Consider the following 25,494-nt stretch of genomic DNA (forward strand, 5'->3'; position numbering starts at 1 on the left):
TAATGCTGGAGAACAGATGAGTTAGCCTGGGTATTATAATGCTGGAGAACAGAAGAGTTAGCCTGGGTATTATAACACTGGAGAACAGAAGAGTTCGCCTGGGTATTATAACACTGGAGAACAGAAGAGTTCGCCTGGGTATTATAACGCTGGAGAACAGAAGAGTTAGCCTGGGTATTATAACGCTGGAGAACAGAAGAGTTCGCCTGGGTATTATAACACTGGAGAACAGAAGAGTTCGCCTGGGTATTATAATGCTGGAGAACAGATGAGTTAGCCTGGGTATTATAATGCTGGAGAACAGATGAGTTAGCCTGGGTATTATAATGCTGGAGAACAGATGAGTTAGCCTGGGTATTATAATGCTGGAGAACAGATGAGTTAGCCTGGGTATTATAATGCTGGAGAACAGATGAGTTAGCCTGGGTATTATAATGCTGGAGAACAGATGAGTTAGCCTGGGTATTATAACGCTGGAGAACAGATGAGTTAACCTGGGTATTATAACGCTGGAGAACAGATGAGTTAACCTGGGTATTATAATGCTGGAGAACAGATGAGTTAGCCTGGGTATTATAATGCTGGAGAACAGATGAGTTAGCCTGGGTATTATAACGCTGGAGAACAGAAGAGTTCGCCTGGGTATTATAATGCTGGAGAACAGATGAGTTAGCCTGGGTATTATAATGCTGGAGAACAGATGAGTTAGCCTGGGTATTATAACGCTGGAGAACAGATGAGTTAACCTGGGTATTATAATGCTGGAGAACAGATGAGTTAGCCTGGGTATTATAATGCTGGAGAACAGATGAGTTAGCCTGGGTATTATAACGCTGGAGAACAGAAGAGTTCGCCTGGGTATTATAATGCTGGAGAACAGATGAGTTAGCCTGGGTATTATAATGCTGGAGAACAGATGAGTTAGCCTGGGTATTATAATGCTGGAGAACAGATGAGTTAACCTGGGTATTATAACGCTGGAGAACAGATGACTTAGCCTGGGTATTATAACGCTGGAGAACAGATGACTTAGCCTGGGTATTATAATGCTGGAGAACAGATGAGTTAGCCTGGGTATTATAATGCTGGAGAACAGATGAGTTAGCCTGGGTATTATAATGCTGGAGAACAGATGAGTTAGCCTGGGTATTATAATGCTGGAGAACAGACGAGTTAGCCTGGGTATTATAACGCTGGAGAACAGAAGAGTTAGCCTGGGTATTATAATGCTGGAGAACAGAAGAGTTAGCCTGGGTATTATAATGCTGGAGAACAGATGAGTTAGCCTGGGTATTATAACGCTGGAGAACAGATGAGTTAGCCTGGGTATTATAATGCTGGAGAACAGATGAGTTAGCCTGGGTATTATAATGCTGGAGAACAGATGAGTTATCCTGGGTATTATAACACTGGTGGACAGATGAGTTAGCCTGGGTATTATAATGCTGGAGAACAGAAGAGATTGCCTGGGTATTATAACGCTGGTGAACATATTACTTAGCCTGGGTATTATAACACTGGAAAACAATGACTTAGCCTGGGTATTATAACGCTGGAGAACAGATGTGATAGCCTGGGTATTATAATGCCGGAGAACAGATGAGTTATCCTGGGTATTATAACACTGGTGAACAGATGAGTTAGCCTGGGTATTATAATGCTGGAGAACAGAAGAGATAGCCTGGGTATTATAACGCTGGTGAACAGATTACTTAGCCTGGGTATTATAACACTGGAAAACAATGACTTAGCCTGGGTATTATAACGCTGGAGAACAGATGTGATAGCCTGGGTATTATAATGCTGGAGAACAGATGAGTTAGCCTGGGTATTATAACGCTGGAGAACAGACGAGTTAGCCTGGGTATTATAACGCTGGAGAACAGATGAGTTAGCCTGGGTATTACAACGCTGGAGAACAGATGAGTTAGCCTGGGTATTATAATGCTGGAGAACAGATGAGTTAGCCTGGGTATTATAACACTGGAAAACAATGACTTAGCCTGGGTATTATAACGCTGGAGAACAGATGTGATAGCCTGGGTATTATAATGCCGGAGAACAGATGAGTTAGCCTGGGTATTATAGTGCTGGAGAACAGATGCAGTGCATTAGATGCCCTGTCAGATTGTGTCTTCGCCTGGAAACCTATCTGGATTGGCTAATAAAACCACACTTAATCTAGCAAGCTCTCCACACAGCCACGAAACAAGCTTTAACACCTACAGCTGTGCAACCGTCCTTGCCAAACACCAGCACCGTCCTTCTAATTACGACTTAATCTCCTCTATCTCACCATTTATCTCCAAAACATTTCCCTTGAAGAACAGCGCTTGGAGTTATAGCCTTGCGAAATAAAACGTGTTTATTACCTTGCAACGACTCAGTAATGTACCATAAAAAGAGGCGGCCACGAGTGTGCCTGACTGGATAATGATCAGGTAATTTATGAGGACCCGGCTCATCAGAGGGATGTGGGCGGGCAGGCAAGCGGGGCAGGCGCCACACATTGTCCTCCCCCCTGTCGAGCATCCGTCATGATAAACAGTGGGCAGACAGACAGAGCAGCAGCCAATCTGTCACCTTGTAGAAAGTCAGACACACTGCCGGGTTTTCTTCTGTCTGTCTGTCTGTCTGTCTGTCTGTCTGTCTGTCTGTCTGTCTGTCTGTCTGTCTGTCTGTCTGTCTGTCTGTCTGTCTGTCTGTCTCCTCCCTCCCTCCCTCCCTCCCCCTCCCTCTCTCTCTCTCTCTCTCTCTCTCTCTCTCTCTCTCTCTCTCTCTCTCTCTCTCTCTCTCTTTCTCTCTCTCTCTTTCTCTCTCGTTCTCTCTGTCTTTCTCTCTCGTGGTCTCCTGTCGCTCTTGCTCTCTTGAACAGAGAGGAGGGTGTGACTGAGAGAGTGAAGTACTCTGAGGACCTGTCAGATAGATTGTCTATCTATCTTCACTATTGTTTCTCAATGTAAAGCTTTTCAATAGCTAAAGGTTATATCAGAGAAAGCCACAGAGGCATGGAATGGTTTTCTTTTAGTTGGGGAAGGATTAGGTATTGTACTTCCTTCTTATACCAACATAATTGAAGAGAAACACACCTCTGACAGTGGCTTGTTTAGCCCTGCTTGGGATGGTGAGTGTGGCAGTGTATTTGGTGAACAAATCCAAACCGGACCCATTGGTTATGTGCTGGTTAACATATGTGTGTGTGTGTGTGGGTGTGTGTGTGTGTGTGTGTGTGTGTGTGTGTGTGTGTGTGTGTGTGTGTGTGTGTGTGTGTGTGTGTGTGTGTGTGTGTGTGTGTGTGTGTGTGTGTGTGTGCGTGCGTGCGTGCGTGCGTGCGTGCGTGCGTGCGTGCGTGCGTGTGTGTGTGTGCGTGCACATTTGACTATACTCATGAGCACCAAAGGTTCTCAAGAATAGTAAACCAGCTAACTAAGTCCTCACTCGTAAAAAGCCTATTTGTGACTCACCACCTGGATTCGGTCTTATCTAGCAAAATTTGAAATGGTGTTTTTTACATTGGATAAAAGTAGTGACTCATACCTACGACATTGTATATTATACACTGCATTTGAGGAACAATGGGAAAGTAATTCTGCTTTGAAAGTTGATAAACTTGTAAACTCACTTTTGAGAAAATCGCCTTTGAATGTTTTGGTATCTAGTGAAGAGCACTTTGTCTACATACATTCAGCATCGTTCACACCCTCTTAAGCATTAGCTCCACCCATCTCATTACGCTCTTGGAGCGCACACTTGACAGTCTGGTCAATGATTTGTTTACCTCTGGATAACATGAAAACAGCCTAACCAGCTTTGCTGGCAACAAGTTCATTACGCTTCTTTGGAGACGTTTATTGACACCGTCCATATCCAAAGGGTGTTGTACACACGTCACGTAATGTTAGCTAACAAGCCAGCCAGCGAACATTAGCTAGTTAAACAACAATGAACAAAGTGCCTACAATGCCACAGTGCTGGGAGCTAACCAACCTACTAGCTAACATTAGAAAAGCACTAGAAAAGCAAACAGCTCTGAGAAACGAATACTAACGTCAGCTAGGGAGCCAGTCAGCTAACGTTAGCTAGCTAGCTAACAGTACACTTTAGCTTGAAATGAGACCACTTTCTGTCAAAATTAGAAATGTGTAATATCTGAAAATGTAGCTAACTAATGCTAGACTATCTTACCTGTATTCATCATCATGCATGATGGATGTGTCTCCCTGTCAGGAATTCCATACCACAGTTGCCCTTAGTTTGAAAATGTAATCCAGAGACAGGTGTTTTCTCCATCTCTTTAGCTATCATACTCTAATTCCACTTGTAGTGGCTTCCTTTCCTCTTTACCATAGCCACTGCCCAAGCCTGAAGCGGGGTTGTTTGGTACGCATACAGTCCACACTCAAGGTTTCCAAACGGCCAAACATTCCATGACATCCAGGGATATGGTGCAACAAAAATGTTTATTCTTCTTATATCTAACAAATAAGTGATTCTCCAATCAACTTAAAGCATAGAATACTTGATATGGAAAATACATATTATGACCTGTATGTATGTCTGTATGGTCAAAAAACTATACCGCTCCTGCATCTAGCAAGGACTCCCTCCCCCGAAGGCCCAACTTCCTGCCTTTATCTTAACACACTTATCACAATACAATGAATAGGCAAGAGGGGCGGTGGGGGGACTGAGTTACACTAACAAATGAATATATCCCAATTGGGTAAATATAAATCATAAAGGTACGTACCAAATATTTCATCATGTACATTAATATTTAATATATTTTCACGAATATACATGGAGCTCCGTATGTTCAGTCTTTTATACAAATATGTCCAAATCGGCTCTCACACCACTGATTTAAAAACTTGATCCTCCAGAAAGTGGAGGGCAACACTTATGTAGCTCCACTACACAATATATTGTTTTTAAAGCTGTGTTCACCAGGATTACCCACACAGGCTGACGAGCTCAAATAGACAGAAGCATTCTATACGGCTGGCCAACCCAAACTCCTCTCTCGGCATGTCCAGCCCACGCATTATCTCAGCCATTCATGGCTAGTGGGAAGTTTGTTACCCTTTTCTGTGGCTTAACCAACAACGCTCAAAATGTAACAATTTTATTTGTATTTACAGATGGCATGCAAGGTCGTTATTAAGGCATATGAAAGTTCACAAGTTCAAGAAGGCATTTCTGCCAAAAAAACACATTTTGATTAAAACATTTTTTTTTATGTTCAAACGGCTCTCCTGTGAAGTCGTGACTTGCGAGATAGGCCTTGTTTCCTGAATCGGGTCACATTTTAGGCTCAGGGGTTAGGTTTAGGGTCAGGGTTAGGAGTTGGGATTAGGTTTAGGGGTGAAGGTTAGGGTTAGTTTTAGGGTTAGGTTTAGATTTAGGGTTACGGGTTAGGGAAAATAGGATTTTGAATGGGAATCATTTGTTGGGCCTCAAAAAGTCCTCACAAGTATATATACAGTTGAAGTCGGAAGTTTACATACACCTTAGCCAAATACATTTAAACTCAGTTTTTCACAACTCCTGACATTTAATTATAGTAAAAAGTCCCTGTTTTAGTTCAGTTAGGATCACCATTTTATTTTAAGAATGTGAAATGTCAGAATAATAGTAGAGAGAATTATTTATTTTAGCTTTTATTTCTTTCATCACATTCCCAGTGGGTCAGAAGTTGACATACACTCAATTAGAATTTGGTAGCATTGCCTTCAAATTGTTTAACTTGGGTAAAACGTTTTGGGTAGCCTTCCACAAGCTTCACACAATAAGCTGGGTGAATTTTGGCCCATTCCTCCTGACAGAGTCAGGGTAACTGAGTCAGGTTTGTAGGCCTCCTTGCTCACACACGCTTTCAGTTCTGCACACACATTTTCCATAGGATTGAGGTCAGGGCTTTGTGATGGCCACTCCAATACCTTGACTTTGTTTTCCGTAAGCCATTTTGCCACAACTTTGGAAGTATGTTTGGGGTCATTGTCATTTGGAAGACCCATTTGCCACCAAGTTTCCTTACTGATGTCTTGGATGTTGCTTCAATATATCCACATAATTGTCCCTCCTCATGATGCCATCTATTTTGTGAAGTGCACCAGTCCCTCCTGCAGCAAAGCACTCCCACACAACATGATGCTGTCACCCCTGTGCTGCTTCACGGTTGGGATGGTGTTCTTCAGCTTGCAAGCCTCCCCCTTTTTCCTCCAAACATAACGATGGTCGTTATGGCCAAACAGTTCTATTTTTGTTTCATCAGACCAGAGGACATTTCTCAAAAAAATACGATCTTTGTCTCCATGTGCAGTTGCAAACCGCTTTACTTTAAGGTCCTTTGCAGTTCTGGGATTGATTTGTACTTTTCGCACCAAAGCACGTTCATCTCTAGGAGACAGAACGCGTCTCCTTCCTGAGTGGTATGACAGCTGCGTGATCCCATGGTGTTTATACTTGCGTACTATTGTTTGTACAAATTCACGTGGTACCTTCAGGCGTTTGGAAAATGCTCCCAAGGATGAACCAGACTTGTGGAGGTCTACAATGTATCTTCTGAGGTCTTGGTTGATTTATTTTGATTTTCCCATGATGCCAAGCAAAGAGGCACTGAGTTTGAAGGTAGGCCTTGATATACATCCACAGGTACTCCTCCAATTGACTCAAATTATGTCAATTAGCCTATCAGAAGCTTCTAAAGCCATGACATAATTTTCTGGAATTGTCCAAGCTGTTTAAAGGCACAGTCAACTCAGTGTATGTAAACTTCTGACCCACTGGAATTATGATACAGTGAATTATAAGTGAAATAATCTGTCTGTAAACAATTGTTGGAAAAATGACGTGTGTCATGCAGACAGTAGATGTCCTAACCGACTTGCCAAAACTATAGTTTGTTCACAAGAAATTTGTGGAGTGGTTGAAAAATGAGTATTAATGATTCCAACCTAAGTTAATGTAAACTTCCGACTTCAACTGTATGTGTGTGTGTGTGTGTGCATGCCTGTGTGTGTCTGTGTGTGTGAGTATGTGAGTCCCTTGGTTAACCCGCCTGCCATGTCTCCATTCTGCAGCTGAGGACAACCCATGTCAGACCAGCCCCTGTCTGCATGGAGGCAGCTGTCTGCAGGAGGGCGACGGTTACAGCTGCTACTGCCCCCAGGGCTACTCCGGAGAGAGCTGTGAGATCGGTGAGTGGGGTCAAGGGTTAAAGTTCACAATAGAAAGGGCAGAGGTTAAGACCTTCAGAAGGACTGTCTCTGTCCTATCCCTTTGTTCTCACATCCATTTCAACTCATTTCAGTGTTATTGTTTAACTAACCTTACGTTGCAAAGCGTACAAGAAGCACCTGAGCTTTATTTCTGGTCCTGACGAGAGAAAAAAAACTGTAGCGGGAGGTTCTCTTCTGTGCTGTTCAACCAATCCAGTAAATGTGGAGGAGTTGAGATGGAGTGTTATAGTCAAAAAGCTGAAGTTGCTTCACAGGCACTCCTTCAATATCCCCTGAAAACCGGAAGCATCCAGTTCAACCCGCCCCACAGAGGGTGCTGTTTAACTCTAACTGATTAACATAATCAGCACACAGTAAAATGCCTCACATGAATGGTACAGTACATGTCCAGTATAGGTGGTACAGGTGTGGTACAAGTTGTTCTCAATGCGTTTGAATGGAGTCAGACCTTGCTACAGTGCATTTCATGACCCTTTGGCACAGTCAGTTATTGCATGAGGAAGTTTAGCTGCATGGTCCTGCTGTGCCCAGGTTCCTGTTTCTTGCTGTTCCCTGCCTGCAGAGGTGAGGATGAGGCGGCAGTCTGTGAAAGAGAGTGTGAATGGGGAGGGTGTGTGGTGTTTTCAGAGGTGTGTGTACTTTGTCTGTATGGTGTTTTCTGAGTTGCACGTGTGTGTGTGTGCGTGTGCATGTGCAGTGGGTGTCTTCCGTGCTTGTGCAGTGGGTGTTTTCCGTGCTCAGAAGTGAGACTCTAACAGTGAATGTGTGTGACTGGGGTTGCTGTGAGTGTGCTTTGTAAGACCAGGCAGAGCCAGCAGTCTGTGACAGTAAGATGCTGAATGTTTGTGACTCTCTCACTGGCAGGCTGCCAGGCAGCTCATCTCTCCACTGGGTTGTGTGATAAGAGACTGAGCCAGTCAGCACTGAGCTAGGCTGTACCCTGCTGCACACTCACAGTGCTGTGTCACACTGAGGTGTGTGTGACTGTAAAGAGAACATGGGCTCAGTCAAGGATGTAGGGTAATAATGGTTGGGAACAGTGATACAGTAGCGTGTGTATGTGTGTGAAGGAGCGAGTCTTAGTTGCACCGTGCCATGGTGTTCTGTACTGCAGTGAGAGCTGTGACTGTAGAAGATGGACAGATGTCTGCACTGATGGGATAGGAGCTCAGTGAGGACTTGAGGAGATTAAAGGTTGGAGCTGTGTGACACTGTTGTGTATGGGAGAGGAGAAATGCAAAGTCAATGGGGAGGGATTGCTTTTCCCAGGTCACTGCTTATGTAGAGGAGTCACAGACGAGGGGTCAGAGGTTAAGAGGGGAGGTATTGATTATCAATCAGCCATCTACTGACCACACACACACACACACGCACACACACACACACACACACACACACACACACACACACACACACACACACACACACACACACACACACACACACACACACACACACACACACACACACACACACACACACACACTGTCTGTCTGAGGGCGGCAGCCTTCGATTTGGGGATCATCCTTAACTAATATCGGCTAAAGGCATCAGTGATTAATCAACACTACAGCCACGTCAATAAGTCCTGATAAATGCATGTTAAACGATGAATAACATATGATTTGTTATGCTAGTTTGGGATCTCTTAGAATCTGTTGTGACATAGACCATATTGTGTATGTCAATATTAATAATATAAAACAGATATTCCTCATTGTATCTTGCAATAAAAACAAAAGGGATTCATTTGGAGATTTTAAAATGTAGAATAAAAAATGTTCAATATGCATTTCATGTTGTCGGTTCATTCTGTGTATGGTTATTGTCTTGTTTTGTGCTCAGTTTGAAAACCTCCTGCAGGACTGTGGATGGTAATTGGCTTTGGCTGCTGCTCGTTTCCTGCAGCTTGTGTCTGCAGCAGATAGGGTGTCTGTCTGTCTGTCTGTGGTCTCTGACATATTCATTACAGCCAAAGGCAATCAGGTTAATTGCATATTACTGCAAACCCTTGACCACATTTGTAATAACTCAACATCACGTTCTCTCCATTTGAGGATGAGAGGATTGTCTTCTTTTTGTCTTTATCTTTCTTTGCTGTCTGGCTTTCTCTCTTCAAATCAAATGTTATTGGTCACATACACGTGTTTAGCAGATGTTATTGTGGGTGTAGTGAAATGCTTCTACACACACTTCTTGTTCTAACGTTACCTTTTCTCTACAGATGTCAGATCTTAATTTGATCACTCTTCTGTTGCTGAGAATGTTCCTGTGTTCGAGGTTTAAAAAGGATTCTAAAGTTTATAATGTCAGACTTTATTTGCCTAATTATAATCCACATAATATTTCACATTTCCTGTTGCTGCAGGATTATTTTCCAAACCGCCTGTACACTAGAACTCCATTTGTAGACTAGAACTCCATTTGTACACTAGAACTCCATTTGTACACTGGAACTTCCATTTGTACACTAGAACTCCATTTGTACACTAGAACTCCATGTGTACACTAGAACTCCATTTGTACACTAGAACTCCATTTGTACACTAGAACTTCAATTTGTACACTAGAACTCCATTTGTACACTAGAACTCCATTTGTACACTAGAACTTCCATTTGTACACTAGAACTCCATTTGTACACTAGAACTTCCATTTGTACACTAGAACTCCATTTGTACACTAGAACTTCCATTTGTACACTAGAACTCCATTTGTACACTAGAACATCCATTTGTACATTAGAACTCCATTTGAATACTAGAACTCCATTTGTACACTAGAACTTCCATTTGTACATTAGAACTCCATTTGAATACTAGAACTCCATTTGTACACTAGAACTTCCATTTGCTTCTCCTGCTCTGTGTGATTGAGTCTTTATCAGTGATTTTTCATGGTCATTATCATGCATCATTACTTTATTACTACCAAGCGAGGCAGAGCCACATACACTGCAATAATACAATTGTATTTCCCTCTGCATACTACAATGGGAGAAATGATGATTCACTGGAAACAGGGCTGTTGAATTGCAGTTGGAGAAGCTAAAGCTGCTCAGAGATTATCCCCAGAGCCTATTGGGGATGTGGCGTTTAGAGGATCTGCGTAATCCATGGGCTCCGTTTCTGCTGGATCACTCAAACATGAATGAGATGAGGGGAGAATCGCTCTGCGGGGAGAGAGAGAAGGAGGAAGGGTTGGGGACTTGGGGAGACACAGGGTCAGGTGGGGTGTCAGGTGGGAGTTTCCCAAGGGGGAAACGGCCATAACACACTATATACTGTACATAAATCTTATAAATATTCTATTGGTTTCCAATATACATAACTGTGTGTAGACAATAGGTGGGGATCGGTACCTTTAAATGCGTAGACTAATAGTAAAGTCCAACACCTGTAAAGAATGCATACAGTATACAATGTGGAACTTTCTAATAGAAATCTATTGTGTAGGACAGGCATGTAGGCTCTCTCTGACAAGGAATCATGTCAGCTCCAGTGGCATCTATTTTTTATTTATTATTTTATTTCACCTTTAATTAACCAGGTAGGCCAGTTGAGAACAAGTTCTCATTTACAACTGCGACCTGGCCAAGATAAAGCAAAGCAGTGCGAAAAAACAACACAGAGTTACACATGGGATAAACATACGTACAGTCAATAACACAATATAAAATATATATACAGTGTGTGCAAATGTAGTAAAATTAGGGAGGTAAGGCAATAAATAGGCCATAGTGGCAAAATAATGACAATTTAGCTACTAACACTGGAGTGATAGCTTTGCAGATGATGATGTACAGGTAGAGATACTGGGGTGCAAAAGAGCAACATTTACAGATGGGCTGTGTACAGGTGCAGTGATCGGTAAGCTGCTCTGACAGCTGATGCTTAAAGTTAGTGAGGGTGAAGTCTCCAGCTTCAGTGATTTTTGCAATTCGTTCCAGTAATTGGCAGCAGAGAACTGGAAGGAAAGGCGGCAAAAGTAGGTGTTGGCTTTGGGGATGACCAGTGAAATATACCTGCTGGAGCGCATGCTACGGGTGACCAGTGAAATATACCTGCTGGAGCGCATGCTACGGGTGACCAGTGAAATATACCTGCTGGAGCGCATGCTACGGGTGACCAGTGAAATATACCTGCTGGAGCGCATGCTACGGGTGACCAGTGAAATATACCTGCTGGAGCGCATGCTACGGGTGACCAGTGAAATATACCTGCTGGAGCGCATGCTACGGGTGACCAGTGAAATATACCTGCTGGAGCGCATGCTACGGGTGACCAGTGAAATATACCTGCTGGAGCGCATGCTACGGGTGACCAGTGAAATATACCTGCTGGAGCGCATGCTACCGGTGACCAGTGAAATATACCTGCTGGAGCGCATGCTACGGGTGACCAGTGAAATATACCTGCTGGAGCGCATGCTACGGGTGACCAGTGAAATATACCTGCTGGAGCGCATGCTACCGGTGACCAGTGAAATATACCTGCTGGAGCGCATGCTACGGGTGACCAGTGAAATATACCTGCTGGAGCGCATGCTACGGGTGACCAGTGAAATATACCTGCTGGAGCGCATGCTACGGGTGACCAGTGAAATATACCTGCTGGAGCGCATGCTACGGGTGACCAGTGAAATATACCTGCTGGAGCGCATGCTACCGGTGACCAGTGAAATATACCTGCTGGAGCGCATGCTACGGGTGACCAGTGAAATATACCTGCTGTAGCGCATGCTACGGGTGACCAGTGAAATATACCTGCTGGAGCGCATGCTACGGGTGACCAGTGAAATATACCTGCTGGAGCGCATGCTACCGGTGACCAGTGAAATATACCTGCTGGAGCGCATGCTACGGGTGACCAGTGAAATATACCTGCTGTAGCGCATGCTACGGGTGACCAGTGAAATATACCTGCTGGAGCGCATGCTACGGGTGACCAGTGAAATATACCTGCTGGAGCGCATGCTACCGGTGACCAGTGAAATATACCTGCTGGAGCGCATGCTACGGGTGACCAGTGAAATATACCTGCTGGAGCGCATGCTACCGGTGACCAGTGAAATATACCTGCTGGAGCGCATGCTACGGGTGACCAGTGAAATATACCTGCTGGAGCGCATGCTACCGGTGACCAGTGAAATATACCTGCTGGAGCGCATGCTACGGGTGACCAGTGAAATATACCTGCTGTAGCGCATGCTACGGGTGACCAGTGAAATATACCTGCTGGAGCGCATGCTACGGGTGACCAGTGAAATATACCTGCTGTAGCGCATGCTACGGGTGACCAGTGAAATATACCTGCTGGAGCGCATGCTACGGGTGACCAGTGAAATATACCTGCTGGAGCGCATGCTACCGGTGACCAGTGAAATATACCTGCTGGAGCGCATGCTACGGGTGACCAGTGAAATATACCTGCTGGAGCGCATGCTACGGGTGGGTGTTGCTGTGGTGACCTGTGAGCTGAGATAAGGTGGGGCTTTACCTAGCAAAGACTTATAGATGACCTGGAGCCAGTGGGTTTGGTAACAAATATGTAGCGAGGGCCAGCCAACGAGAGCATACAGGTCGCAGTGGTGGGTAGTATAAGGGGCTTAATGACTAAACGGATGGCGCTGTGATAGACTACATCCAATTTGCTGAGTAGAGTGTTGGAGGCCATTTTGTAAATGACGTCGCAGAAGTCAAAGTTTGGTAGGATAGTCAGTTTTACGAGGGTATGTTTGGCAGCATGAGTGAAGGAGGCTTTGTTGTGAAATAGGAAGCCGAGTTGCTGTGGGGGGTACAGACCTGTTGGCCAGGTCTGTACCCCCCACAGGGTATCCAGGTGGAAAGCAAGGCCAGTCATAGAAAAATGCTTATTGAAATTCTCAATTATCGTAGATTTGTCAGTGGTGACAGTGTTTCCTAGCCTCAGTGCAGTGGGCAGCTGGGAGGAGATGCTCTTATTCTCCATGGACTTTACAGTGTCCCAGAACATTTTGGAATTAGTGCTACAGGATGCAAATTTCTGTTTGAAAATGCTAGCCTTTGCTTTCCTAACTGACTGTGTGTATTGGTTCCTGACTTCCCTGAAAGGTTGCATATCGCGGGGGCTATTCGATGCTAATGCTGTACGCCACCGGATGTTTTTGTGCTGGTCAAGGGCAGTCAAGTCTGGAGTGAACCAAGGGCTATATCTGTTCTTAGTTCTACGTTTTTTGAAAGGGGCATGCTTATTTAAGATGGTGAGGATTGCACTTTTAAAGAACAACCAGACATCCTCTACTGACGGGATGAGACCAAGTCGATTAGAATGGCCTGCTCGCTGAAGTGTTTTAGGGAGCATTTGACAGTGATGAGGGGTGGTCGTTTGAATACGGACCCATTACGGACACAGGCAATGAGGCAGTGATCGCTGAGGTCATGGTTGAAGACAGCAGAGGTTTATTTAGAGGGAAAGTTGGTCAGGATGATATCCATGAGGGTGCCCATGTTTACAGATTGAGGGTTGTACCTGGTAGGTTCCTTCATAATTTGTGTGAGATTGAGGGCATCTAGTTTAGATTGTAGGACAGCCGGGGTGTTAAGCATATCCCAGTTTAGGTCACCTAACAGTACGAACTCTGAAGATAGATGGGGGGCAATCAAATCACATATTTAATTTAATTTTATTAAGCAAGTCAGTTAAGAACAAATTCTTATTTTCAATGACGGCCTAGGGTTAACTGCCTGTTCAGGGGCAGAACGACAGATTTGTACCTTGTCAGCTCGGGGATTCGAACTTGCAACCTTTCGGTTACTAGTCCAACGCTCTAACCACTAGGATACCCTGCCGCCCCTATGGTGTCCAAGGCACAGCTGGGGGCTAAGGTTGGTCTGGGTGGTCTAAGGGTGGTCTACAAGTTATAATAACTTATTTCTGGAGAGGTGGATTTTTAAAAGTATAAGTTTGAACTGTTTGGGCACAGACCTGGATAATATGACAGAACTCTGTAGGCTATCTCTGCAGTAGATTGCACCTCTCTGCAGTAGATTGCCCCTTTGGCAGTTCTATCTTCACGGAAAATGTAGTAGTCTGGGATTGAAATTTCAGAATTTTTGGTGACGTTCCTAAGCCGGATTCAGACACGGCTAGGACATCAGGGTTGGCAGAGTGTGCTAAAGCAGTGAATAAAGCAAACATAGGGGGGAGGCTTCTGATGTTAACATGCATGAAACAAAGGCTTTTACAGTTACAGAAGTCAACAAATGAGAGCGCCTGGGGAATAGGTGTAGTACTGGGGGCTACAGGGCCTGTGTTAACCTCTACATCACCAGAGGAGGACTAGGATATGGGTACGGCTAAAGGCTAGAAGAATTTGTCATGTAGTGCGTTGGGAACAAAAGGGGCATATTTCTGGGCATGGTAGAATAGATTCAGGCCATTATTCCTGGAGGCACCAATTAAGCCAGGTGAGGTCTCCGCATTTGTGTGGGGTGGGACAAAGGAGCTATCTAAGACATGTTGAATGGGACTGGGGGCTCTACAGTGAAATAACATGATAAGAACAAACAGAAACAGCAGTAGACAAGCAATATTGACATTAGAGAGAGGTGTGATAGATGTGAAGCCCATCTATCTGATGCTGTCTGGTCAAAAACACTATGATATTGTTGCCGCCCATAGCATTGAATGCAAGGGAAGCCAGCGAGCATTTGGCCTCCCTTGATAAAAAATTATACAATGATAGCAAATCAAACTTAACTGAGGGAGCTCAACTGTGAGTGGTCCTGGCGCACCAAAAAAAAGTGCCAAGGGAAGACAGTTTGGATTTGGCTTCACACTAATCAAATTACATCAAGCCAAACATCATTGACAGAAAATACATCTTGAATTGTTGCATCTCGTTGTGTTGTCCTCCAGTGGCTTGCTAGCTAAAATTGTCCCTTTACTACATTAGCCATGGATGGAGATAGGAATTTGGACTTTTGTTTTTCTTAATTCTCCATTTTGGCCAATGAGTATAATGGTGATTCTGATCAACCATAAATTCATACATTGTGCCTCTGGTCTGAGAGGATGGGAGTTCCATATGTAGCTAGATGTAGTAGGCTAATGTTAACTAGCTGGCTAATTGTTGCCTATTAAATTAAAGCTAGCATTCAAGCATTTTAGCTAGGTAGCCTAGGACAACAAAAACGAAGTGTGTACTGTATGACAGAGTCATAGAACGTTTAGGTAACATGGAAGAGGAGGATGGCATTGGCTTTTCAACAGTAGAAAAAAACTCTACTTACTCACACACACGCACACACACACACACACACACACACACACACACACACACACACACACACACACACACACACACACACACACACACACACACACACACACACACACACACACACACACACACACACAGAAATCAGTACCATAGACATCCATATGATATTTAGCTTATATTGATTGGACTAAATTGTTTTTGGAAACTTTTAATTGTCACTGTATTAGAATAGGTGATTTGATGATGTTGAATGTTGAGGTTAAAATGGTGCTGGAATAGTAGAGGCAGCTCCTGTTTTCTTTGCGAATTGCGGTAACTCGTCCATAAATGTGGGAAACATTAACTTGCTAGACAATGCTGTAGGTCATTTAACTGTTTGTTACATGCAATATGCTTTGTGGACTCCGCCGGACAGATGTTGCTCTCCAGTTTTGTAATGAAATAAATGTGTGGTTAAATGTATTCTGCCACTGTGTCTTCTTAGTGTCTCAGCCTTTAGGCCTATATATCACAGTGTCAAATCACATGAACTAACAGGTTATAGAGCAAACACCACAATTATCACAACACATAGGTTGCAATATGGATTTTTTTCTGGCTTGGCTTCCCCAGTGATTTTACCCACACACCGCTACTGATCAACTCTAGTCATGGTATTTTTGTATCTGCAACACTCATGGCAAACTGTCACAGACACTTAAAGGCCGCTACAAGCTCCACTCCGTTAATCAACGCGTGTGTGTCCACGTGGGTGGAGTCATTTTTTGGGGGCTCTTTTCATTGCGTTCCCCCCAGAGAGGAAGTCGGCCTTGTGGAGTGTATATCCACTAAGCTGTCACACTTCCCAAAGACAGTGGAGTCTTGCGCCTTGGCTGTATACTGTAGCTAAGAACTTGTTGCTGGGCAGATTTTTAAACAGAGCTTAGTTCTGAGACAGTAACGGATTTATCTGTTCAAATTAGGTTTGTTTTGGGATGTACAGATGAAAATGCAAAAAATCTCAAAACTGGGGTCAAAAGAAGTAGGATAATTATTTTGGGTGAGCTGTCACTTTTTTTAAAGAAGGATGTGTGTAAAAAGACAGGACCGCGGGTGCATTAAGGAAGACTGAGATTCTGTCCATTAAACTTATTTAGCTTGCAGAGAGAGAAAGAGGAATTGTTACATGCAATCAATATTTTATTGGTTTGTTCTGGGGCATAAGCAGAGTTGAGTGAAGTATGAAGGAAGAGGTGGGTGATTGTCTTTAGTTATTCTGGACAGGGATAGTGAAGGGGGATTGTCAACGCTGCAGATAATGAGGAAATTATTTTGACTTCTCTTTGTCTCTATCTCTCGTCTCCCCCTCTCTTTTTCTGTCTCTTTATTTCTCTCTCTTCTTTCCTCTCACTCTCCCTCTTTCTGATAAATGAGAACAGATAACTGTGTGCTGCAGACTGGCATTGCAATCTGGCCGTAGAGACACACACTCTGACGGCCCTCTGCCCTTTTCCTTCTTCTCCCATTCATCCTCTTCCTGCCCTCTTCTTCCTCATCCTCCCCTTCCTATTGATACTATACAGGAGAGCAGAGAATGAGTAAAATTTCCGGTGAACTGAGCAATGTAGACAACTTCCCTACTCTCCCTTCACACCTAAACAATCACACAAAATGACTGACAAACAAATTCTGATGTGGGTTTACCATCCCTCCGGGTCAATTTGAAGAAAATAAATTGAATCCCAACTTTCTATGTCCCACCGCTGAGCAATGTCAATGTCCTCCTGGAAGTTTGATGCTTGACAGGAGTGTACACAATTTCATTTCATTTCCATTTCCCGTGCTCTCTGTCCTCATTCTGAGAGAGTGATTGTATTGTGAGTTTTCCCTGTACCTCCCACTTACCTCTCTCTCTTTCTCCCTCTTTCTCTCCTTTACCCTGACGCTCTTTCTTCTCATTTTTTCTCCCTCCTTTCTCATTCTCTTTGTCTCCCTCTCGCTCTCCAGTTTCCCCCTCTCTCTAGTTTCCCCCTCTCTCTCGTTTCCCCCCCCCTCTCTACTTGCCCCCCTCTGTCTAGTTGCCCCCCCCCCCCCCACACACACACATACACATACTCTGCTCTTGCCTCGCTGCATGCAACTGTTGTGTACTTTAGTCTATATGAAGTGATAATGTGGATATTGTGTTTAGATAGTCCTTTAGAGCTCCCCTCCAACCCTTCCTGTCTGTTACTAATGTACCCGGTGGTGCATCCGTCTCCTCTCACACTAGCTCCTGTCATTGAGCCTGAAACATTAATGAAGTCAGGGCTATTAATATCATTGGCCCTAGGTTTGGGTGGTATACCGTGTATACCGTATACTGGGGTATATAGTTGAAGTCGGAAGTTTACATACACTTAAGTTGGAGTCATTAAAACTCATTTTTCAACCACTCCACAAATTTCTTGTTAACAAACTATAGTTTTGGCAAGTCGGTAAGGACATCTACTTTGTGCATGACATAAGTCATTTTTCCAACAATTGTTTACAGACAGATTATTTCACTTATAATTCACTGTATCACAATTCCAGTGGTTCAGAAGTTTACAAACACTAAGTTGACTGTGCCTTTAAACAGCTTGGACAATTCCAGAAAATGATGTTATGGATTTAGAAGCTTATGATAGGCTAATTGACATAATTTGAGTCAATTGGAGGTGTACCTGTGGATGTATTTCAAGGCCTACCTTCAAACTCAGTGCCTCTTTGCCTGACATCCTGGGAAAATTAAAAGAAATCAGCCAACCTCAGAAAATATATTGTAGACCTCCACAAATCTGGTTCATCCTTGGAGCAATTTCCAAACACCTGAAGGTACCACGTTCATCTGTACAAACAATAGTACGCAAGTATAAACATCATGGGACCACGCAGCCGTCATATCGCTCAGGAAGGAGACGGATTCTGTCTCCTAGAGATGAATGTAATTTGGTGTGAAAGGACCTTGTGAAGATGCTGGAGGAAACAGGTACAAAAGTATCTAAATCCACAGTAAAACGAGTCCTATATTAACATAACCTGAATGGCCTCTCAACAAGGAAGAAGCCACTGCTCCAAAATACCATAAAAAGCCAGACTACAGTTTGCAGCTGCACATGGGGACAAAGATTGTACTTTTTGGAGAAATGTCCTCTGGTCTGATGAAACAAAAATAGGACTGTTTGGCAATAATGACCATCGTTATGTTTGGAGGAAAACGGGGGAGGCTTGCAAGCCGAAGAACACCATCCCAACCGTGAAGCACATTTTGTGGGGGTTCTCTGCTGCAGGAGGGACTGGTGCACTTCACAAAATAGATGGCTTCATGAGGATGGAAAATGATGTGGATATATTGAAGCAACATCTCAAGACATCAGTCAGTAAGTTAAAGCTTGGTCACAAACGGGTCTTCCAAATGGACAATGACCCCAAGCATACTTCCAAAGTTGTGGCGAAATGGCTTAAGGACAACAAAGTCAAGGTATTGGAGTGGCCATCACAAAGACCTGACCTCAATCCTATAGAAAATGTGTGGGGAGAACTGGAAAAGTGTTTGCGAGCAAGGAGGCCTACAAACCTGACTCAGTTACACCAGCTCCGTCAGGAGGAATGGACCAAAATTCACCCAACTTATTGTGGGAAGCTTGTGGAGGGCTACCTGAAACGTTTGACCCAAGTTAACCAATATAAAGGCAATGCTACCAAATACTAAATGTATGTGTATGTAAACATCTGACCCACTGGGAATGTGAAAAAATAAAAGCTGAAATAAATTATTCTCTCTTCTATTATTCTGACATTTCACATTCTTAAAGTAAAGTGGTGATCCTAACTGACCTTAGACAGGGAGTTTAAATGTGTTTGGCTAAGTATGTAAACTTCTGACTTCAACTGAATATTTTTAATACATTTGAATATTTGTAACTACTTTTTAAGTAAATACATGCAGTCAACTTGTGCAATCCGACTGACTAATTTACAAATCACCCTGCGTCATAAATAACAACATGATTATTTGTAGATAAGTCAGTCAAAATTTGCCCATGATACAAGTATATTGCGGTTTTGATCCTCTCGAACACAGTCAACGACGAGAGACTGGAGCCTTGTGAGTCAATCACTGTCGTGCAGCATGCACCAGGTGATCTAGTTACAATATGGAATTCACAGCTACATGTTCGCCGGCTAGGTATTTTAAAACTATTAAGGTAATGTCAGGACCCGGTTACGAACCCGGGTCTCCGGAGTGAGAAACAGTCACTTAACCAACTGAGCCACGAATAGTCGGCAGAACCCAGAAGAAGAGGCAGACACAGCAGTATTTGAGACGGTGTATTTAATGAAGTAAAAAGTGAAGTTCTTCAGGAAAACATGTAACTCCACAAGCTCAAATGGAATTCCACAAGAACAAAGGTAATCCTCCAAGACAAAAAAGGTAAATCCACAAGGTGGAAGGTATATCACAAAAAGCCTCAAAAGATACTCAAAAACAAACAAACAAGAACAAAAAACAGAATTCCACAAGAGAGTCCACCGGGATCAACAAGAGTTCACAGAGTACTAGGGCTGGGTGCTAACATACAAACACAGAGCAAAGAACTGAGGAAAACAAAGGGTTTAAATACAATCAGGGGAAACGAGGCACAGGTGCAAATAATAAAGGGGATCAAGGGAAAACAAAAGGTCAAAAGGCACAATGGGGGCATCTAGTGACCAAAAACCGGAACAACCCTGGCCAAATCCTGACAGGTAACAATCTAAAATGTGCTAAATACTCTGCAGTTGTGCATTTGGTTTGCTAATTTAGAAGATAGTTATCTTGCTAAGTTTTTTCCAAAATCAAGCTTTGCTTGATAACAATAAAACTTAAACAAATGTAACTGTTGAAAGCAAGGACGGAATGAAGCAACAATAGAGAGAGAAAGAGGAGGTAAGCTAACATTAATTATACAAATAGGCCCTATTATATTTCAAAATTAAAATCACATCTACTATCCTATACTTGTACCAGAATCTCTCCTTGCGTTATCATGGTTTGAAAGATGTGCGTAATTCCAGTCCATATAATATAGTATAATACAATACAGTACAGTATTCCAGTTTACACTCTAAAAGATTAGGCTACTGAAGCTAGTTTAATTTATTTACCTAAGATAGCATATAGCTATGAGCTTTTATGTTTTTCTGTCGTGTATAATAATGTACAGTAGCCTATATCATATATGTATTGGATAACAGCACAATCATGTAAGGCTCATACAATGTATTTCATGTAGGGCTCATAAAATGTATTTGATGTATGTCTCATCAGGCTCAGGTAGCATCAGGATTGAATTTTCGATCAAAGCTCTAAACAAATCCAGACATAGACCTATTTATATGCTTTATTTGCTCTTGAATGGCACTTACGGATTTGGTGGGAAATACCGGGTTACCCTGGAGAAAAGTGATTTATTCTCGGGATGGAACATTTGTAAAATACTGGGAAAATATTCAACCTTAGCCCAAGCCCATAACCCGACCTGGTCCCCTGGCTGTGGAACAGAGAGCCTGGGTCTGGAGAGAGCTAGCCCACAAAGGACAGCCCTTTGTGGGGGTGGGAGCACTGGGTGTAGGAGGATAATGCCCCTAGATGGATTTTGGTCAGTTCCATTTCAATGCAGTTAATTCAAGAAGTGAATGGTAATTTCCAAGACGGTTTGTGAGGCTTTCAGTCAGAATCTCGCCCTGGAGTGTGTGTCCCACGTGGCTCAGTTGGTAGAGCATGGTGGTGGGTTTGATTCCCACGGGGGAACAGTACGAGAAATGTATGCACTCACTACTGTAAGTCGCTCTAGATTAGAGTGCTAAATAACTTAAATGCAAATATAAAATATGTGTGTCTGTGTGTGTGCGTGTGTGTACACGCCTGCTTGTGTGTGTGCGTGTGTGCATGCCTGCGAGTGTGTTCTGTGTGATTGATGGTCAGATTGATATGAGTGTGTGGGGCGCTGAGACTCTTAAAGGAGTGTGATTGGCTTACTCCACCTGCTGCCACACCTCATTACTCTACCTCTGCCTCTCGCCCTCATCTCTCATGGCGACGTGATCACCTGATCCACCCCAATCACCCTCCATCACAAGCCTCACACACCCCTGATTGGATCTTCTCAGTCTGCAGTGGCCGCTGCCACACAAACTCACACTCACTCCTCTCCGAACTCCTGTGTGCAATGAGAGGCAGAGGACATGCTTTCTGTCCTGCAGAATGAGAATAAGATGGAATGCTGTGTGTGTGTGTGTGTGTGTGTGTGTGTGTGTGTGTGTGTGTGTGTGTGTGTGTGTGTGTGTGTGTGTGTGTGTGTGTGTGTGTGTGTGTGTGTGTGTGTGTGTGTGTGTGTGTGTGTGTGTGTGTGTGTTAGAGGTCGACCGATTATGGTTTTTCAACGCCGATGCCGATTATTGGAGGCCGAAAAAGGCCGATACCGATTAATCGGACGATTTCTTTTGCTTTTTTTTGTAATAATGACAATTACAACAATACTGAATTAACACTTATTTTAACTTAATATAATACATCAATAAAATCAATTTAGCCTCAAGTAAATAATGAAACATGTTCAATTTGGTTTAAATAATGCAAAAACAAAGTGTTGGAGTAGAAAGTAAAAGTGCAATATGTGCTATATAAGAAAGCTAATGTTTCAGTTCCTTGCTCAGAACATGAGAACATATGAAAGCTGGTGGTTCCTTTTAACATGAGTCTTCAATATTCCCAGGTAAGAAGTTTTAGCTTGTAGTTATTATAGGAATTATAGGACTATTTCCCTCTATACCATTTGTATTTCATTAACCTTTGACTATTGGGTGTTTTTATAGGCACTTTAGTATTGCCAGTGTAACAGTATAGCTTCCGTCCCTCTCCTCGCTCCTCCCTGGGCTCGAACCAGAACATGACGACAACAGCCACCCTCGAAGCAGCGTTACCCATGCAGAGCAAGGGAAACAACCACTGCAAGGCTCAGAGCAAGTGACGTTTGAAACTCTATTAGCGCGCGCTAACTAGCTAGCCATTTCACTTCGGTTACACCAGTCTCATCTCGGGAGTTGATAGGCTTGAAGTCATAAACAGCGCAATGCACAACGAAGAGCTGCTGGCAAAACGCACGAAAGTGCTGTTTGAATGAATGTTTACGCGCCTGCTTCTGCATACCACTGCTCAGTCAGATACTTAGATACTTGTATGCTTGTATGCTCAGTCAGTTTATATGCAACGCAGGACACGCTAGATAATATCTAGTAATATCATCAACCATGTGTAGTTAACTAGTGATTATGATTGATTGTTTTTTATAAGATAAGTTTAATGCTAGCTAGGAACTTACCTTGGCTTACTGCATTCGCGTAATAGGCAGGCTCCTCGTGGAGTGCAACGAGAGAGAGGCAGGTCGTTATTGCGTTGGACTAGTTAACTTTAAGGTTGCAAGATTGGATCCCCCGAGCTGACAAGGTGAATATCTGTCATTCTGCCCCTGAACGAGGCAGTTAACCCACTGTTCCTAGGCCATCATTGAAAATAAGAATGTCTTCTTTCTTGACTGACTTGCCTAGTTAAATAAAGGTATAAAAATACATTTTAAAAATGTAAAAAATGTAAATGTAAAAAAATCGACAAATCGGCATCCAAAAATACAGATTTCCGATTGTTATGAAAACTTGAAAAAAAACTTGAAATCTGCCCTAATTAATCGGCCATTCCGATTAATCGGCCGACCTCTAGTGTGTGTGTGTGTGTGTGCGCCTGCGTGTGTTGTGTGTGTGTGTAGCGCACTGTTGCTCAATGTGCTGTAAACAGTCCTGGAGATTAATTTGCTTTTTCTATGGCCACACACACATACACACAAATCAGGGGAGGCCTTCTTATCTCCATGACAACAGACCAGTGCCCAGTTTCCCAAAAGCATCTTAGAACCTTCATAGGAGCATTGTTAAATCTCTGAGCTGTTTCCCAAAACCATTGGAATCTAACATCTGCCAACACCATCCACTTATTCGCCGATAACTTCAGAAGAAAAATGACTACACTACAAAGTTGCCAATGTCTTTGCAATTGATACAAACAAGTGATGTATAAAAATATGTTTCAAATGAAAACTGAGACGACTGCATTTCAATATCAACAGTAGGCTATAGGCCTTTTTCAATAATATTGGAATACATTTCATGTTCAATCAATTGAGTTCTATTTTGCTACTTGTAGGCTACTTTCTATAATGTGTCTCAGTATATTTTATGATGTGTAATCTACCATGTGCGCAATGATGTACCAAATTGGTGATTTAGCGCATTTTATTGGGTAAGCATTAGAATAAGCCACCTCAATATTTGCAGCCGTAGGTTGTAATATCTTTCTAGGAGCTGATCCTTCGTCAGTATTGTCAATTCATTCTAATGTAAGATTTGAATGTAGAAAGATGACCCGAGAGCAGAGAGATGATTCGAAAAAGAGCGATAAGAAGCATCAGCCCAAAGCCAGGTGAGTTGAGGTGGAGCTGAGGTACAGTAGCTCTGAAGTGGATCAATCAGGTGTTGAAGTAGAAACGTCTGTGAAAATGACTTCGTTATAAACCTCTGCATTGTAGCCTACACTGTACTCCACAACTTCACACCACTCAAAACGATCTACTTACAGTATATAGTCTAACCCACTAAGTTTTCCCATTGCCAGTGATTCATCGATTCTTACAGGAGAGGGATTATTTCCCTTATTTTTGCTAAAGTATGTCAGAAATAGCAGAGGTAGAGAATAGCCCTCCATTTCCTCCCCCGAGGGAACTGTTCTACATTAAAATCAGAAAGGTGTTTCTGCATTGCTGTAGATGTATGATACAGTAGATCAGTCATTTAGAGTGGAGCTGACCCCTGGTAAACCCTGGTAATCATCACAGTTCTGGGTGGCAGCTGAGACAGTGGCTGTCAGGGGACATTTCTAAATCACTGTCCCTAGGGGTACTCAATGTCCCAAAGTAAAAGGAGGGAGTCAATTGGGGAAGGAAAGGAGGAGAAGGAGTCAGCAAGAATATTCCCACCACTTTCCAATGTTTTGAAACATTTATTTAGCCAGGTAACTCATTGAGAACCCTTTCTCTTCTAGAAAAACAACCATGTCATCCAGCCAGTATCTCCAGCCAGCCAGCTCAGTATCTCCAGCCAGCCTGTCTCTGACGGCAGGTAGATGCTGACTGACTGACTGACTGGTGCCTGCATGGCTTTAGGGCCACAGACCTCTGTTTATGTGGGACTGGGAAATGACAACAGGCCACTGACCAAGCCTCATCTCCCAGGGAACAGTGACCAGAGATAGGCTGGCTGTCAGAGAACAGGGACCAGAGATAGGCTGGCTGTCAGAGAACAGGGACCAGAGATAGGCTGGCTGTCAGAGAACAGGGACCAGAGATAGGCTGGCTGTCAGAGAACAGGGACCAGAGATAGGCTGGCTGTCAGAGAACAGTGACCGGAGATAGGCTGACTGTCAGAGAACACGACATGTTGTGACATACATACTCTTCTCATTAGGTTTTCCCACAGTCCCATGTGTGTGTGTTGAATTATCCCTGTCAACAGCAGCTTGGACCTGTCGGTCTGGCTGAAACACACACACACACACTCACTCTCTGTCGCGTTCTTACACACATGCTCGCACTCACGTATGCACACACACACACACACACACACACACACACACACACACACACACACACACACACACACACACACACACACACACACACACACACACAGTAATGGTCAGAACACTGCCCTCAGATCTCCACTCTGAACCTATGGGTGTTATTCATACAAGTTGACCACCCCAGTCTGTGGTAAATGACTAGCTGTTCAATTTCTTTATTGATTAATATACTAAATTGATGCCTGAATCATACTCAGGATTAGTGTTTATGTTTTGTTATTCTCGGTATTGGAAAACAGGTTTCATGCATTAAACGCAATA

General features: G+C 43.3%; 1 protein-coding gene across 1 annotated transcript in view; it reads left to right on the forward strand.

Annotated features, from left to right (window-relative positions):
• The window catches only part of ncanb (neurocan b), a 342,495-nt gene that overhangs the window by 147,816 nt on the left and 169,185 nt on the right, over positions 1-25,494 (forward strand). The window contains exon 10 of the mRNA XM_052475091.1: positions 7,083-7,199. Within this exon, the coding sequence (XP_052331051.1) occupies positions 7,083-7,199 (117 nt within the window). The remainder of the gene's footprint in view (positions 1-7,082; positions 7,200-25,494) is intronic.

The sequence above is a fragment of the Oncorhynchus keta genome, chromosome 22 (assembly GCF_023373465.1).
Source record: "Oncorhynchus keta strain PuntledgeMale-10-30-2019 chromosome 22, Oket_V2, whole genome shotgun sequence".
NCBI classification, from domain to species: Eukaryota; Metazoa; Chordata; class Actinopteri; order Salmoniformes; family Salmonidae; genus Oncorhynchus; species Oncorhynchus keta.